General features: G+C 39.6%; 2 protein-coding genes and 1 non-coding gene across 7 annotated transcripts; all 3 read left to right on the top strand.

The window, feature by feature from the left end:
• The first annotated feature begins 1,567 nt into the window (after positions 1-1,567).
• On the top strand, positions 1,568-6,705 carry LOC121558550 (equistatin-like). Of its 5 annotated transcripts, XM_041871922.1 has the most exons (5): positions 4,889-5,003; positions 5,253-5,316; positions 6,089-6,220; positions 6,378-6,466; positions 6,570-6,705. In XM_041871922.1, exons 2-5 carry the CDS (start codon positions 5,265-5,267, stop codon positions 6,579-6,581), a joined length of 285 nt encoding a protein of 94 aa, XP_041727856.1. In that variant the 5' UTR covers positions 4,889-5,003; positions 5,253-5,264; the 3' UTR covers positions 6,582-6,705. The 5 variants fall into 5 exon arrangements, with proteins under 5 accessions (XP_045074898.1, XP_045074899.1, XP_045074897.1 ...); XM_045218963.1 differs by lacking the exons at positions 4,889-5,003; positions 5,253-5,316; positions 6,089-6,220 and adding exons at positions 1,568-1,653; positions 2,265-2,393; XM_045218964.1 differs by lacking the exons at positions 4,889-5,003; positions 5,253-5,316; positions 6,089-6,220 and adding exons at positions 1,568-1,653; positions 2,265-2,393 and having other exon boundaries at positions 6,561-6,705.
• A 342-nt stretch (positions 6,706-7,047) lies between these two features.
• Positions 7,048-7,116, top strand: trnag-ucc. Its single transcript has one exon. It is a non-coding gene; the product is annotated as a tRNA-Gly (tRNA).
• Positions 7,117-9,835: 2,719 nt separating this feature from the next.
• Positions 9,836-12,717, top strand: LOC123481225 (ladderlectin-like). Its single transcript, XM_045218967.1, has 5 exons — positions 9,836-9,893; positions 10,037-10,134; positions 10,318-10,467; positions 12,268-12,379; positions 12,490-12,717. Exons 1-5 carry the CDS (start codon positions 9,836-9,838, stop codon positions 12,558-12,560), a joined length of 489 nt encoding a protein of 162 aa, XP_045074902.1. The 3' UTR covers positions 12,561-12,717.
• The last annotated feature ends 4,495 nt before the right edge of the window (positions 12,718-17,212 follow it).

The raw sequence follows: 17,212 nt of genomic DNA, 5'->3' as shown, positions 1-17,212 counted from the left end.
TGTTGTGGAAGAAGATTTCTAGTGTAAGAAGATACTTAGTGTCACATTTTACTAGTGTCAAGAATTGTGCAAAGCACAGAAAATACCATAAATATCATAATAATCTGTCCATAGGTGTCTGGTCAAAAGTAGTGCACTATATAGGGAATAGTGAAAAGAGTACCCATTTGGCATGTACCCTATCTTGTAAGGTTTGTTGTGTAAGATGATACTTGTTGTACCATTGTAGCAAAATATTTTGTTGTCTTAAAGAGTTATTTTAAAGGGTTAATTTTAAATATTGATATTCCTTCCTAGGGTAGTGGTGGGGCACGCAAATTTTTAAATACAATAACAGTAGGGAGGCTATATACAGGGGTGGTACCGGTAGAGTTAGTGTGCGGGGCACAGGTTGGTCAATGTAATGGAGGTAACATGTACATGTGGGTAGAGTTAACCTCTAAAGGATGGGACCCTTTTTTCAATTTTCGCCTAAAATAACATAACCAAATCTAACTGCCTCTAGCTCAGGACCTGGAGCAAGGATATGCATATCTTTGATACCATTTGAAAGGAAACACTTTGTGGAAATGTGAAATTAATGTAGAAGAATATAACACATTAGATCTGGTAAAAGATAATACAAACAAAAAAACATGTGTTTTCCATCTTTGAAATGTAAGAGAAAGGCCACAATATAATATTGCAGTTTAAGGCGTAATCTAGATGTTGGTCACTAGATGGAAGCAGTGTGTGTGCAACGTTTAGATTGATCCAGTGAAGCATTGCAGTACTGGACTATTTTTGTTTCAAGTCTGCCCAAATGTGCCAAATTGGCCGATTGATAAATTTTCAAGTACATAACTATAGAGAACATACAAAAATTATATGGTAATACAAAATGTAAGTTTACACACTCCCAGGAATGTCATACATGTTGGATCATTAGCTTATACACTAACTCACCCATCTAGATGGCCGGGCGGGGGTGGGTGTGGAGCCAGAGACAGCAGGGGTTCAAACTGTAGAACCCAGTTCCTACATTTTAATATAAAAATTGATTTTATCAAACAAAACAATGCTACATTTTATCTCAAGGGTCCCGAATTAGGATGACAAATCAGAGCAAGATTACTGAATGTACAGTGAGGAGAAAAAGTATTTGATCCCCTGCTGATTTTGTACGGTTTTGCCCACTGACAAAGAAATGATCAGTCATATTTTAATGGTAGGTATATTTGAACAGTGAGAGACAGAATAACAACAACAAAAAATCCAGAAAAACGCATGGTTTCCCTTAACCTCTCCTCTGGTACCTCCCAGCCATACAGTAGGTTATGTACCTAACACAGGGTTTCCCTATAACCTCTCCTCTCTGGTACCTCCAGGCATACAGTAGGTTATGTACCTAACACAGCCATTCCACTGATTTGAAGTATTACAGTACAATCACAGCTGATTCTAATGGTCAACTAATCTCTCTCTCTCTCTCTCTCTCTCTCTCTCTCTCTCTCTCTCTCTCTCTCTCTCTCTCTCTCTCTCTCTCTCTCTCTCTCTCTCTCTCTCTCTCTCTCTCTCTCTCCCTGTCTCAGAAGACTATCACCATGGCGATATTGACCATCATTCTGCTTGTCAGCATGGCTTTGGCTCTGGGAGATGCCTTTATTCCGATAGGTAAGAGTGACATACCTCACACTTACTAACCAACATTTTTATTTAAAAACCATAAACATTAGTGGGTGTTTATCTGTCCTATTTCACGCAAGTACAAGTGTGTATTAATACGTAGGTGTGAATTGAAAAAAATGTCTTTGCATATCCCTTTCTCCCTGGGACACAAGCCATTATCAAACCGTGACACTGGAGAAATTAAGGTTGTGCCTTGCTCAAGGGCAAATAGACAGATATTTAAACTTGTCAGCTGAGGGATTCAAACTAGCAACCTTTCAGTTACCGTCCAAACCTTTCGGTTACCTTCCCTCCCTCTAGTTCCAAAGATGTGCATATTGGTGTCTAGATGCCGGAGTGTTGAGGTATTCTGATATGAAAGGTTTGGTCCTTCAACTGGATGGATGCATGATTGGATTGTCAACCAACTATCAGGAAATAACACTGATATAATTTACCCCTCTTTTACAGTCTTAGTTTCATCAGCTGTTGTACAATATGATACAAAACACAGTCAAAACTGAATTTTGACTGCACTGGGCTTTTAAACAAGTAGCGGAATTGTATATGTCCATACATTCTCCAACTATGTTATGTCCACATTACAATGTATGCAGGTGGTATGCGACCCAAGACCCGCTGTGAGCATTTAAGAGATTCCAAGAAAAACAGCCCGCCTGGAACCTACATCCCAACTTGTGACGACGATGGACAATACACCCCTGAGCAATGTTCAGGATCTACAGGTTACCACACTCATACACAAACACACACACACACACATGCACAAACACTAAATTATCCAATTTAGTTGAATTTGACAATCGAATTTGTATTACACTAACATTTGTAATTATGTCAATATTGTATATGCAACAGGTTTTTAACATGTCCATTTCTGGTAGGTTCCTGTTGGTGTGTGACCTGTAATGGACAGAAGATCCTGGGTACTGAGTTTCCAATAGGCTCTGCTATTATCAACTGTGCCACCCTGGTAAACACACACACACACACACACACACACACACACACACACACACACACACACACACACACACACACACACACACACACACACACACATTCTCACTCATTCACTAAATGTTAATTCTTTGCAGCTGGTTCTGAATGTTGTTAATGTTTGTTTTGTCTGTAATTGTAGATTTGCTGGTAGATGAAAGTCGTTGGAATGAAGACGGTAAAAATACTTTGACAGTTTTCTTTACTGTCCTACATGAACTGCTTCCCATTCCATACAAATCAATAAATGAAGAAATCCTGAGAGAATTTACAGGGTGTGATGCTAGGAATGTCTCTTTTATTGATGCTTATTAGAAACCTGGATAATGCAAGTTATATTACGTTTTATTTTATAGGTCCATTATGTAGTTTGCTGTACGACTGGTCTCATTTCAGATAGATAGTCAAGTTATAGATCTGTCATTCCCATGGAAAGTGAGTCTGATAAGTAGTTGACCTGCTCTATGTGCAATATGGTTTATTTTTAACTTAAGCTTCAAACACCTGAGAATTTTTTGGTTATTGAGAATATATTTTACAGAGGTTTAGATGGTACAACAATTCTCTACACTGCTTGTTTTGTCACATTAACTGAAATCAGGAGGATATTTTAGAATCTTAAAAACCATGGAAATGGAACCAGGTGTCACTAAACCGACGTGGATGTGGTGGAGGAGTCAGGCGCAGGACACTGAGGTTAAGTCCAACAGTATTTTAATAGTCCAAAGAAAAAATGGAAAACCTCCGACCTCAAAACACAAAAAGGCGAGGGAGAATTACGCACACGCGTAAACACTAAAACACAAAACAAAACAGGAAGCAAAGACGTAGCTCCGACACTGTGGCAGTAAATAACAACACACAATCATACTAGAACAAAACAAGGAACTTATAACACACGCAATCAACACACAAATGGACACAGGTGATACATGACGAAACATTGAGCGGTGGCAGCTAGTACTCGGGGACGGCGATCGCCAAGCCTGCCCGAACCAGGAGGAGGAGCAGCCTCGGCCGAAACCGTGACACCAGGAAATGGCAGAGCTAAATTAGACAAACAGTATAACGCCTTTAGAGGTGACTGTTTATGTGTTGCTCAGTTTACTAAACTCTAGTTAAGTAATTACCTCCTTATAAAGTTTCAAATTAAATCACACTGTGAGATTATGAGGTTTATGGTATTTTTGGCACTTTGCACAATCCTTTTGCACTACGATTATGTAAAAACCTACTACAAACCTCCGCTAACATTAGCCACCGCTAGCTAAGAATCATTGGGAGTGGTGGGACATGCTGTGTCTGATGAAAAAAAAGAAGGCTAAATCACCCTCTCCTCCTCTCCTCTCCTCTCCTATTTTTGCATTTTCAACGGTCTTAAGGGTGCTGGAAATTATTGTCTTGTAAATGCAAAGACCACGACACGCTGGGAAAAAAACCAAGTAGATTCTTTAAATTGATTGTAAAATGAGGTTACAAACAGCAACAGAAGACAGTGTAATACATGTGCTCAATTACATGGTTAGCGTTCCAAATCACACCCTCCTCTCTTTATAGTGCACTACTTTTGACCACAGTCATATGGGCCCTGTTATAAATAGTGCACTATATCATAGGGGATAGGGAGCCATTTGGGACATAGCCTTGGTAGGCCCCTAAGGGGTTAAGTGGCCCATCTCTGATGCAGTGGTTTGGGGTGAATACAGTTCAGAATGAACTAATAGACAGACAGCAGGGTTGGCAGTTAATTCAAATTGAAGACAGTTAATTCAAATGAAAGTTTAAAATTCCAGCGCTAGCTAGCTAAAGTTATACTGAATCTAAAGTCTATCTGGTGACATCACAAAGATGACGAAACGTTTTCCTACTCATTATTTGACTCCTTCTGAAATGTCATTGTGTTTCCAAGCCACTATAATGCACTTTAGACTAAGTCTTCATCAGCACCAATTAGGTAGAATTAAGTACAACATTCAGTTAGAAACCAGTGCTCAAGATAATCTCCATAACCATATTTTGACCCAACATGCAACACATGAATTTGATAAACAAGTTGTTCAATTTTTTTATTTTAAATATAAATGACTACCTTCACTTTGAATTGAACCCAACCCTGTCAAACAGGTAGCTATCGGACAGGTCCAGCAGGTGTTGGGCTGGACAGAAAGAGAGAGAGGGAGGGGTCTGACTGGACTGGTCCTTAAAAGGGAGAGGAGGGAGAGGTAGAACTCAACTCACAGGCAGGACAGAGAGAGAGAGAGAGAGAGCGAGAGACACCCAGTGAAGACCTTTGAAGATCTCTGAAGAAGTGAAGCTACAACTGAAGATTTGTGAAGGTGAGATCTTAACATCTGTGCATTTAAAACTGTATCTGTCTGCATCCCAAATAGCACCCTTTTCCTTTTGTAGTGTGCTTCTTTTGACCAGGGACCATATTACCTTTGTGGCCGTGGGCTATTCCCTATGTAGTGTACTGGGGACCCTGGTCAAAGGTAGTGCACTACATAGGGAATAAGGTAACATGTGTCTCTCTCTCTCTCTCTCTCTCTCTCTCTCTCTCTCTCTCTCTCTCTCTCTCTCTCTAGGAGACTATCACCATGGCGATATTGACCATCATTCTGCTTGTCAGCACGGCTTTTGCTTTGGGAGGTAAGAGAGACATACTTCACACTCAGACTTACAAACATTTATAAAGAAATTAAACATTGCTGGGAGCTTATCTGTCTTGTTTCGCACATGTGTATTAGTATGTTTTGGCATATCCCACTCTCCCTGAGAGTGGGTTCACGGCTATGGTCAGCCATTATCAATGGCAACCCTGGAGCAATTAGGGTTATGTGCCTTGCTCAATGGCACATAGACAGATATTTCAACTTGTCAGCTCAGGGATTCGAACTAGCAACCTTTCGGTTACTGGCCAAATGCCACTCTTCTAGTTCCAGAGATGTATATTGGTGTCTAGATGCTGGAGTGTTGAGGTATTGTGATATGAAAGGTTTGGTCCTTCAACTGGATGGATGCATGATTGGATTGTCAACCAACTATCAGGAAATAACACTGATATAATTTACCCCACTTTTACAGTCTTAGTTTCATCAGCTGTTGTACAATATGATGCAAAACTGAATTTTGACTGCACTGGGACTTTAAACAAGTAGCAGAATTTCAATATTTAGCCAGGAAGTTCCTTGAGACTGGTATCTGTTTTTGGAGGGAAACCTAGGTTACATCTATTCCATATAGTAAGCTGCTTTTGACCAGGCCCCATAGGGGAATAGGGTGCAATTTGGGACGCACCCCAAGCTTCCAGACTCAACCCAAGCTTTCAGAATGCATGTCCAGCAATGTATATTATGTCCATACATTGTCCAGCAATGTTATGTAATGTCCACAGTACAATGTGTGTTACCTGTGTATCCAGATTGTACGATACGACCCAAGACCCCCTGTGAGCGTGCTAGAGATGCCTGGCAAAATGGGCCGCCTGGAGCCTTCATCCCAACTTGTGACTACCAGGGACAATACACCCCTGAGCAATGTTGGGGATCTACAGGTTACCACTCACTCAGACATACAAACACACACACACAAACACACACACTAAATTCTCCAAGTCTTTTAAAGGTGACAATTCATTTTGTGTTACAGTAACGTTTGTAATTATGTCAATATTGTATATGCAACAGGTTTTTAACATCCATTTCTGGTAGGTTACTGTTGGTGTGTGACCTGTAATGGAGAGAAGATCAGGGGTACTGAGACTCCACCAGGCTCTGCTATTATCAACTGTGCCACCCTGGTAAACACACACATTCTCTCTCATTCACTGAATGTTAATTATTTGCTGGTGGTTCTGCATGTTTTTAATGTTTATGTTGTTGTTTTTTTGTCAGTAATTGTAGATTTGCTCGTAGATGAAGGCGTTGGAATGAAGACGTTAAAAATACTTTGACAGTTTCTTTACTGTCCTACAGGAACTGCTTCCCATTCCATACAAATAAATAAATGAAGAAATCCTGAGAGAATTTAAACTTTTAATGATTGGCTTTATTTATTGTTGGTTTGATATGCTGTACAATTTATATGAACCGGTCCATTTCTGGGAAATGGAGGAAGGAATATCAGTCTTTTAAATGAACCCTTTACATTAACTTTATAAGACAAGATATTTTTGCTACAACGGTACAACAAGTACCATCTTACACAAGAAGCCTTACAAGATAGGATGGAAGCCAAATGGTTCTATTCCCACATAGTACACTACTTTTTGACCAGAGCCCTATGGCCAGATTATGGTATTTTTTTGTGCTTTGCACAATTCTTGCACTAGTAAAATGTGACACTAAGTACCTTCTTACACTAGAAAACGATCACGATGTCGTTAGCTCAGTTGGTAGAGCATGGCGTTTCCAACGCCAGGGTTGTGGGTTCGATTCCCACGGGGAGCCAGTATGAAAATGTATGCACTCACTAACTGTAAGTCGCTCTAGAAAAGAGCGTCTGCTTAAATGAAACGTCTTATTTTGTTCAAGTTCCTAACTTGATTGATAAGATTAGTACAGATTTTCAGAGAGGACCCCACATTAGAGCCCTGCACGTGAATTAATTTTAAGCCCTACCCATGCCGGTCCTACACTACCCAGGCCCGATTGCTTTTGCTGAAACCCCAAATAACTTCCTCCATTAGTAAGTCCATTAACTGCGCCGCTCCGTCTGTCGCTCGGTCCCTGTGCATAGCTCACTCTGCATGCGTTCTGCATGGCTCTGAGTTTCCATATCAACTTCGCCACTTGGGCTGCTCTGCTCATGACACACAAGAGAGCAGTGAGGTGTTAGCTACTTTTCCTCACTCTAAACTCAAGGAACATTTTCTGAGAAATAATCTTATATTTCACGAGGTTGAATCACTGACACCAAGTTATTATTTTAGCAGACTTCGAAAAGGCATTTGATAAAGTACAACTGGGGTTTATATATAAATTCCTGGAGCATTTCAATTTTGGAGAATCTCTTATGAATTGGGTTAAAGTCATGTATAGTAACCCTAGGTGTAAAATAGTAAATAATGGCTATTTCTCCGAACGTTTTAAACTGTCAAGAGGAGTGAAACAAGGTTGTCCACTATCTGCATATATATTTATTATTGCCATCGAGATGTTAGCTATTAAAATCAGATCCAACAATAATATCAAGGGATTAGAAATCAAGGGCTTAAAAACAAAGGTGTCATTGTACGCTGATGATTCATGTTTTCTTTTAAATCCACAACTTGAATCCCTCCACAGCCTCATAGAGGATCTAGATACATTTTCTAACGTCTCTGGATCACAACCAAATTATGATAAGTGTACTATATTACGTATTGGATCACTAAAAAAAACAATTTTTACATTACCATGTAGTTTACCAATAAAATGGTCTGATGGTGATGTGGATATCCTCGGAATACATATCCCAAAGGAAATAAATGATCTCACTGCAAAACATTTTAATAGAAAGTTAGCAAAAATAGATAAGATCTTGTTACCATGGAAAGGTAAATACCTGTCTATTAACTCTTTAGTATTATCCCAGTTTACCTATTTGCTTATGGTCTTGCCTACGCCTAGCGAACAGTTTTTGAAATTATATGAGAAAAAAATATTCCATTTTATTTGGAACGGCAAGCCAGACAAAATTAAATGGGCCTATTTATATAATGAATATGAATTCGGAGGACAGAAATGATTAAATATTAAAGCATTAGACCTATCACTAAAAGCTTCAGTCATACAAAAACTATATTTAAATCCGAACTAGTAAGATTGTCTCACCCAAAGTTCAGGAAGGGACTTTTTCCCTTTATTCAGATTACAACCCCTCACTTTAAGGTATTTGAAAAGGAAATCATCTCCCAAATATCACTATTTCTAAAACAAGCCATAGAAAGTTGGTTACAATTTCTATTTAATCCTCCAGAAATGACAGAACAAATATTGTGGTTAAACTCAAATATACTAACAGATAAAAAAAAGTTATTTCTTGAGAACATTTAAAAAAAAGGAATAATCTTCGTAAGTGATATTATCGGTAGGAATGGTGGAGTTATGTCTTACATGCAGCATACCAGTTGGACATCATGAAAATGATCTGAGGAAGTTCAGGAGTAAAAACAAACAAAATATAATTATTGACTGTGTCCATAAAATGTATATAGTATGTATAAGCATGAAGTAGAAGCTTAAGCATTGTTGTTCACTAGTTTACTCCAATTAGGGAGGAATGGTGGGGTTGGTAAAGCAATAAAGAACGTACAGTGGGGAGAAGAAGTATTTGATACACTGCCGATTTTACAGGTTTTCCTACTTACAAAGCATGTAGAGGTCTGTCATTTTTTATCACCAGCGACAGCCCCGAAACCTGAAGGATCTGGAGAAGGTCTGTATGGAGGAGTGGGCCAAAATCCCTGCTGCAGTGTGTGCAAACCTGGTCAAGACCTACAGGAAATGTATGATCTCTGTAATTGCAAACAAAGGTTTCTGTACCAAATATTAAGTTCTGCTTTTTCTGATGTATCAAATACTTTGTCATGCAATAAAATGCTAATTAAATTACTTAAAAAATCACACAATGTGATTTTCTGGATTTTTGTTTTAGATTCCCGTCTCTCACAGTTGAAGTGTACAGTGGGGAAAAAAAGTATTTAGTCAGCCACCAATTGTGCAAGTTCTCACATTTGGAACGCATACATATTCCTGTATACTAGGTTAATCTATTGTATGTGGTGGAAGATGATACCGAGTTTTGGCAGAAGACTAATGTTTCCTTATCACAGTGTTTCCAAATCTCGGCCCAAAATGTGCAACCCTTGGCGTCCCCAGGAACGAGTTTGGAAAATGCTGCCTTAGCAGTACATCTGATAAGTGGAATGGCTGAGGGTACTTGGGGAAAAGTTAGGGAAACATTGCACTGCATTTTAGTCATTTAGCAGACGCTCTTATCCAGAGCGACTTACAGTTAGTGAGAGCATACATTTTTCATACTGGCCCCCCGTGGAGAATCGAACCCACAACCCTGGCATTGCAAGCGCCATGTTCTACCAACTGAGCTACAGGAGGCCCTACACTCTGAAGTATTCACTGAATTGGTCTTGACGGATTCCCTCTCTCCCTCTCTCAGGATACTCACCATGGCCATGTTGACCGTTCTTCTGCTTCTCAGTGCTGCCTTTGCTCTGGGAGACGCAAGTAATAGTCCACTTTACATGATTCATTCTGTTTTGTTTTTTTTGTAGCAGAGGTGACTGCTTGACATACTAATAATATTGTAGTTGTGATTTGTAGAGCCGTCTCGACTAGCCTTTAAAGCCGGCTGCAACTTCTCTTTACAGTTTCATCAGGAAACCGCTTGTGTCCCCCCGGTTGGACTCACTATGGATCACGCTGCTTCATGTTTGGCAAGACTGCAAGGACCTGGCCTGAAGCAGAGGTATCATGCTTACTATCTACTGTGAATTAAGCAAAATAATGTTCAATTGAAATCAACTATTTTCTTTGACATTACCTTAGAAGTTATATTTTCTATACTGGCAACACATGCCTCATGTAAAATACTGAACTTCCCTTTTAATCATTATGAAATGCGTTTGTCCCTTTCTACTGCTTTCTCTAGGAGATTTGTAAATCCCTTGGAGCAAACCTGGCATCTGTGCATAGCTCTGAGGAGGCGCAATTTCTACAGGGGGTGGTGTTTTCCATGACTGGCAGTTTCAGTCCTACCTGGATTGGAGGAATGGAAGCTTTTGGGGGACTGGTGGGAAAGGTACCCAGTTATCATACTTAAGTCAGAGCGATTTAATGCCTTAATAGAAAATGACCCAAGTGACTGTCACCCAGTAACATTCTGCTGTTTTCATGTTATCCAGAGCGTTGGAGAATGCAACTATGGTGCTGCCAACAATTTACACTTTTTTGCAGACTTTTACTGGCCATATTCAACGGGTGTTGCACCATTGTATGTTATTCAGCTGTCGCAGCAGTCTATTGAAATGGTTACATGCGTAGTGGAGTCTCTTGTTAAAACATGTAGCTAATTTAAACAATGAACCATAATCCCAACTCATGATGATACTACCATGCATGAATCTGCAGGTAGCTAACCAACCAGGTTCACTGCTTGCTAGGTAGCTAACAGTACACTTCAACTTAAAATGAAAACGACTTTGTCAAAATTAGTAACGTGTCATATCTGAAAATGTAGCTAGCTACATAACTTAACCGTATACATTGATTGACACTTCACCCTGTCACGGATGCCATGGTTGCCCTTAGTTTGAAGATGTAATCTGGAGATGGGTGTTTTCTCATCTCCTTAGCTATCATACTCTAATTCCACTGATTTTAAAACTTTGTCCTCCAGAAAGTGGAGAGCAACACTTATGTAGTTGAACTACGCGATATAAAAAAAGTCTCATTAGACAGGATTACCTACACATACTGACCAGCTCAAATAGACAGAAGCGTGCTATATGGCAGACCAATCCGAACTCCTCTCAGCATCTCCAGCTCACTCCTTATCTCAGCCAATTATGGCTGGCAGGAATGTTGCTGTCTTTTTCTTTGGCTAAACCAACTAGGGTCTTTTATTTGCATTTACAGATGGCATTCAAGTTTGTTATTAAGGCACATCTAAGTGTGTTCTAGAAGGTATTTCTGCCCAAAACCACTTTGATTTAAAAAAAATAGTTTACGTTCAAATAACTCTCCTGTGAAGTAGTGACCAGCGATATGCGCCCAGTTTCCTGAAACGAGTCATGTGAGATCTATGGTTAAGGGTCCAAAAAATAGCTTATTTGTGACATCACAGGGTAGGATTAAAAGAGACCAAAACAGTTTCTAGCCGGAGTATTTTGTTGCGCCCCATGTCTTCGCATCTGTTTGCAAATCATGGTTTGAACTTTTTATATCTTTGGGTAACGTTTGAGCTTTATATATATTTTTGTAAAAAACTTAGATGCGTTTTCACATGTTGAGCTGGAGATAATGAGAACTATGAAGTGGTGAATTTTAAATTTACTGAAGTAGCAAAATATAATTTAAATAAAGTGTTCCTGGATAACCAGGGGCACACTCCATGTACCATCTATAAATGCAGTATTTGTGTTTAGTGATGGCAGCAGCTTTGGCGTCCATTTGGCTGTGACACGTTTTGAATTAGATTTGACCAACATTGCATAACTGTTAGGTCAATCCATTGTTTTGGTAAAAAGTGCTCTACTGCAGTAAGTTTGGTTGGGAGTTATTGATTGATGCCACTGCAGTGACCATTAACACATAGTTGGGTAGTATTGTAGGAAAAATCAGTATTCACTAACACACTGGGTATAGTGTCTAGAACCAAAAACGGTTCTTCGGCTGTCCCCATAGAAGAAACCTTTTGAATAACACTTTTCCACCGAGGGAAAGCCTCTAAGCCGTGTTCTACCTGGATCCATAAAGGGTTCTGCTATGGGGACAGCCACGGAGCCCTTTTGGAAACCCATTTTCTAAGGGCGTAGATGGATCAGTATCCATTAACATAGTGGGATTTCTTTCATTCTGAGACCTCACTACTTCCCCACAGGACAGGATATGGTTCTGGAGTGATGGAGCTAACTTTGATTACCAGAACTGGAATCAAGGAGAGCCCAATAACAATGGTTGCAGCGAGCGATGTATTGTGATGAACTTTGGAGGTACAGTAAGCCCACTATCACGTTCAACTTTATTCATAGTCCATTTAACGACTCTCACACTATATTCTGTTTACATCGGTGTTAATTTCTGTCCCATGTTTCCTCTGAAGGTGAACACTGCTGGAACGATCTAGAATGTGAAAACGTATTGCCCTCTGTGTGCTCCCGGAGAACCAGTTAAATCAGCAACTCATCAGATGAAACCAAAAATGTTACACTATTGTCAGCATCCTAACTGAACTTTTTATGATTAAATCTAATACTTTGGAGATTATTTGTTGGTCATAAATGTTGAGTAATGATTTTGTGGCTTGTCAATAAAACTGGTGTACACGTTACTTTGTCTCATGGGTTATTAAACATGAATGTTAACAAGGAGGCACGCTCCATAGATAAGGTTTTCATTTTTATATTACATGTAGGGAAAATATTTGCTTTTGGAATTCTTTTAAATATTATTAATTTCCATGTCGCCGCTGTCCGGAGCAAGGTATCCCAATTCCATACGCTCCCAAAAAGTATAACTGGGACATTTTTTACTGAAAGCTCTTTAGTTTCTGACTTTAAAAAGCTTTCTGAAACTGATTCCTTAATGTCAGGCTATTTGGTCAACTCCATTAGTCTAAAATCCTAGGTGGCGGTGTCTGCAGCTTAAGTTGGCTGCGATCCGCCAACCCAATCCCGACTAAGACGCAAGTTTGGCTGCCGACCAAGTTACCAGTGTTCATTTTAGTGAGTTGTGGGGTTTGTTAGGTTTCATACTGCATTATGGTGATTGACTCCAAGCAATTGCCTTTGGCCTAAATACCTTATTACATCTGTAGCTGTATAGTACTGCTGCAGTTTGTATATTTCAGATACTCCATGTGTATGTCGTTTATAAGTGCCTGTATTGCACTGAATACATGAGAGTTATGCAGTAGATGTTATTGTTTAGAGATGGTTCATTCCTATAGCCTGTATACACACTTTACCAGTAGATGTTATTGGTTAGAGATGGTTCATTCCTATAGCCTGTATACACACTTTACCAGTAGATGTTATTGGTTAGAGATGGTTCATTCCTATAGCCTGTATACACACTTTACCAGTAGATGTTATTGGTTAGAGATGGTTCATTCCTATAGCCTGTATACACACTTTACCAGTAGATGTTATTGTTTAGAGATGGTTCATTCCTATAGCCTGTATACACACTTTACCAGTAGATGTTATTGGTTAGAGATGGTTCATTCCTATAGCCTGTATATCACACTTTACCAGTAGATGTTATTGTTTAGAGATGGTTCATTCCTATAGCCTGTATACACACTTTACCAGTAGATGTTATTGTTTAGAGATGGTTCATTCCTATAGCCTGTATACACACTTTACCAGTAGATGTTATTGGTTAGAGATGGTTCATTCCTATAGCCTGTATACACACTTTTACCAGTAGATGTTATTGTTAGAGATGGTTCATTCCTATAGCCTGTATACACACTTTACCAGTAGATGTTATTGGTTAGAGATGGTTCATTCCTATAGCCTGTATACACACTTTACCAGTAGATGTTATTGGTTAGAGATGGTTCATTCCTATAGCCTGTATACACACTTTACCAGGAGATGTTATTGTTTAGAGATGGTTCATTCCTATAGCCTGTATACACACTTTACCAGTAGATGTTATTGTTTAGATATGGTTCATTCCTATAGCCTGTATACACACTTTACCAGGAGATTACTGCCTCGCCTGGTTCACCAACTTCTCAGAGTTCAATGTGTCAAATCGGAGGACCTGTTGTCTGGACCTATGGGGGTGCCACAGGGTTCAATTCTTGGGCGGACTCTTTTCTCCGTGTATATCAATGTGACTCTCAGATCCAGCTCTACGCAGACGACACCATTTTGTATACATCTGGCCCTTCATTGGACACGTTAACAAACCTCCAAACGAGTTTTAATGCCATACAGCACTCCTTCAGTAGCCTCCAACTGCTCTTAAACACTAGTAAAACTAAATGCATGCTCTTCAATCGAATGCTGCTGGCACCCGCCCACCCGACTAGAATCACTACTCTCGACGGGTCTGACCTAGAGTATGTGGACAACTACAAATATCTAGGTGTCTGGTTAGACTAAACTCTCCTTCCAGACTCACATTAAGAATCTCCAATCCAAAGTTAAATCTAGAATCGGCTTCCTATTTCGCAACAAAGCCTCCTTCACTCATGCTGCCAAACATGCACTCGTAAAACTGACTATCCTACCGATCCTTGACTTTGGCGATGTCATTTACAAAATAGCCTCCAACACTCTACTCAGCAAATTGGATGCAGTCGATCACAGTGCCATCCGTTTTGTCTCCAAAGCCCCATATACTACCCACCACTGTGACCTGTATGCTCTTGTTGGCTGGCCCTCACTACATGTTCGTCGTCAAACCCACTGGCTCCAGGCCATCTATAAATCACTGCTAGGCAAATCCCCGCCTTATCTTAGCTCATTGGTCACCATAGCAGCACCCACCCGTAGTCTGCGCTCCAGCAGGTATATATCACTGGTCATCCCCAAAGCCAACACCTCCTTTGGCCACCATTCCTTCCAGTTCTCTGCTGCCAATGACTGGAACGAATTGCAAAAATCTCTGAAGCTGGAGACTCTTATCTCCTCACTAACTTTAAGCATCAGTTGTCAGAGCACCTTACCGATCACTGCACCTGTACACAGCCCATCTGAAATTAGCCCGCCTAACTACCCATCCCTATATTGTTATTTATTTTGCTCTTTTGCACCCCAGTATCTCTATTTGCACATAATCTCTTGCACATCTAGCATTCCAGTGTTAATACTAATTGTAATTATTTTGCACTATAGCCTATTTATTGCCTTACCTCCATAACTTGCTACATTTGCACACACTGTATATATATATTTTCTGTTGTATTTTTTGACTTTATGTTTTGTTTTACCCCATATGTAACTCTGTTGTTTTTATCGCACTGCTTTGCTTTATCTTGGCCAGGTCGCAGTTGTAAATGAGAACTTGTTCTCAACTGGCTTACCTGGTTAAATAAAGGTGAAAAAAAAAAAAAAAAATGTTTTTCTTGTTTAGAGATGGTTCATTCCTATAGCCTGTATACACACTTTACCAGTAGATGTTATTGTTTAGAGATGGTTCATTCCTATAGCCTGTATACACACTTTACCAGTAGATGTTATTGGTTAGAGATGGTTCATTCCTATAGCCTGTATACACACTTTACCAGTAGATGTTATTGTTTAGAGATGGTTCATTCCCATAGCCTGTATACACACTTTACCAGTAGATGTTATTGTTTAGAGATGGTTCATTCCTATAGCCTGTATACACACTACCAGTAGATGTTATTGTTTAGAGATGGTTCATTCCTATAGCCTGTATACACACTTTACCAGTAGATGTTATTGGTTAGAGATGGTTCATTCCTATAGCCTGTATACACACTTACCAGTAGATGTTATTGTTTAGAGATGGTTCATTCCTATAGCCTGTATACACACTTTACCAGTAGATGTTATTGTTTAGAGATGGTTCATTCCTATAGCCTGTATACACACTTTACCAGTAGATGTTATTGTTTAGAGATGGTTCATTCCTATAGCCTGTATACACACTTTACCGCAACTCATTAGTCTAAAATCCTAGGTGGCGGTGTCTGCAGCTTAAGTTGGCTGCGATCCACCAACCCAATCCCGAAGAAGACGCAAGTTTGGCTGCCGACCAAGTTATGTGTGAAGTAGATGTGAGAAAAAAAGACGTATAACCAAACACTGCATTCCCAGTAAGAACATCATACCAAAGGTCAACATGGTGGTGGTGGTGTGATGGTTTGGAGATGCTTTGCTGCCTCAGGACCAGGACGACTTGCCTTATAGAAGGAACCATGAATTCTACAGGAGAATGTCAGACCATTTGTCGTGAGCTGAAGCTGAAGCACAGCTGGGTCATGCAGCAAGACAATGATCCAAAACACACAATCAAGTCTACATGAAAATTGCTAAAAAGCAACACATTGGAAGTTTTGGAATGGCTAGTCAAAGTCCAGACCTAATCCCAATTGAGATGTTGGGCAGGACGTGAAACGAGCAGTTAATGCTTGAAAACCCACACGTCGCTGAGTTAAAGCAGTTCTGCATGGAAGAGTGGGCCAAAATTCCTCCACAGCGACGTGAGAGACTGATCAACAACTACAGGAAGCATTTGGTTGGAGTCATTGCAGCTAAAGGTGGCACAACCAGTTATTGAGTGTAAGGGGGCAATTACTTTTTCAGACAGGGGAATTGGGTGTTGCATAAATTTGTTTATGAAATAAATGAAATAAATATGTAATTGTTGTGTTATTTGTTCACTATTGTTCCCTTGATCTAATATTAGGTTTTGGTTGAAGATCTGATAACATTAAGTATCACAAATATGCAAAAGTAGACAAAATTAGAAAGGGGGCAAATAATTTTTCATATCCTTTAAAAATATACAGTGGGGAGAACAAGTATTTGATACACTGCCGATTTTGCAGGTTTTCCTACTTACAAAGCATGTAGAGGTCTGTAATTTTTTATCATAGGTACACTTCAACTGTGAGAGACGGAATCTAAAACAAAAATCCAGAAAATCACATTGAATGATTTTTAAGTAATTAATTAGCATTTTATTGCAAGACATAAGTATTTGATACATCAGAAAAGCAGAACTTAATATTTGGTACAGAAACCTTTGTTTGCAATTACAGAGATCATACGTTTCCTGTAGGTCTTGACCAGGTTTGCACACACTGCAGCAGGGATTTTGGCCCACTCCTCCATACAGAC

The sequence above is a fragment of the Coregonus clupeaformis genome, unplaced genomic scaffold (assembly GCF_020615455.1).
Source record: "Coregonus clupeaformis isolate EN_2021a unplaced genomic scaffold, ASM2061545v1 scaf1935, whole genome shotgun sequence".
NCBI lineage: Eukaryota > Metazoa > Chordata > Actinopteri > Salmoniformes > Salmonidae > Coregonus > Coregonus clupeaformis.
The sequence above is the reverse complement of the archived record's forward strand: the minus strand, read 5'-3'. Positions and strand labels throughout refer to the sequence as shown.

Excerpts from the sequence above, each read along its gene's own strand:
- LOC121558550 (XM_045218963.1), top strand. The coding sequence starts at position 1,584 with ATGGCGATATTGACCATCATTCTGCTTGTCAGCATGGCTTTGGCTCTG. Across the intron at positions 1,654-2,264 it reads AGATGCCTTTATTCCGATAG|GTGGTATGCGACCCAAGACC; the intron begins GTAAGAGTGACA and ends CAATGTATGCAG. Across the intron at positions 2,394-6,377 it reads GCAATGTTCAGGATCTACAG|GTTACTGTTGGTGTGTGACC; the intron begins GTTACCACACTC and ends CATTTCTGGTAG.
- LOC123481225 (XM_045218967.1), top strand. The coding sequence starts at position 9,836 with ATGGCCATGTTGACCGTTCTTCTGCTTCTCAGTGCTGCCTTTGCTCTG. Across the intron at positions 9,894-10,036 it reads CTTTGCTCTGGGAGACGCAA|TTTCATCAGGAAACCGCTTG; the intron begins GTAATAGTCCAC and ends TTCTCTTTACAG. Across the intron at positions 12,380-12,489 it reads TATTGTGATGAACTTTGGAG|GTGAACACTGCTGGAACGAT; the intron begins GTACAGTAAGCC and ends TTTCCTCTGAAG.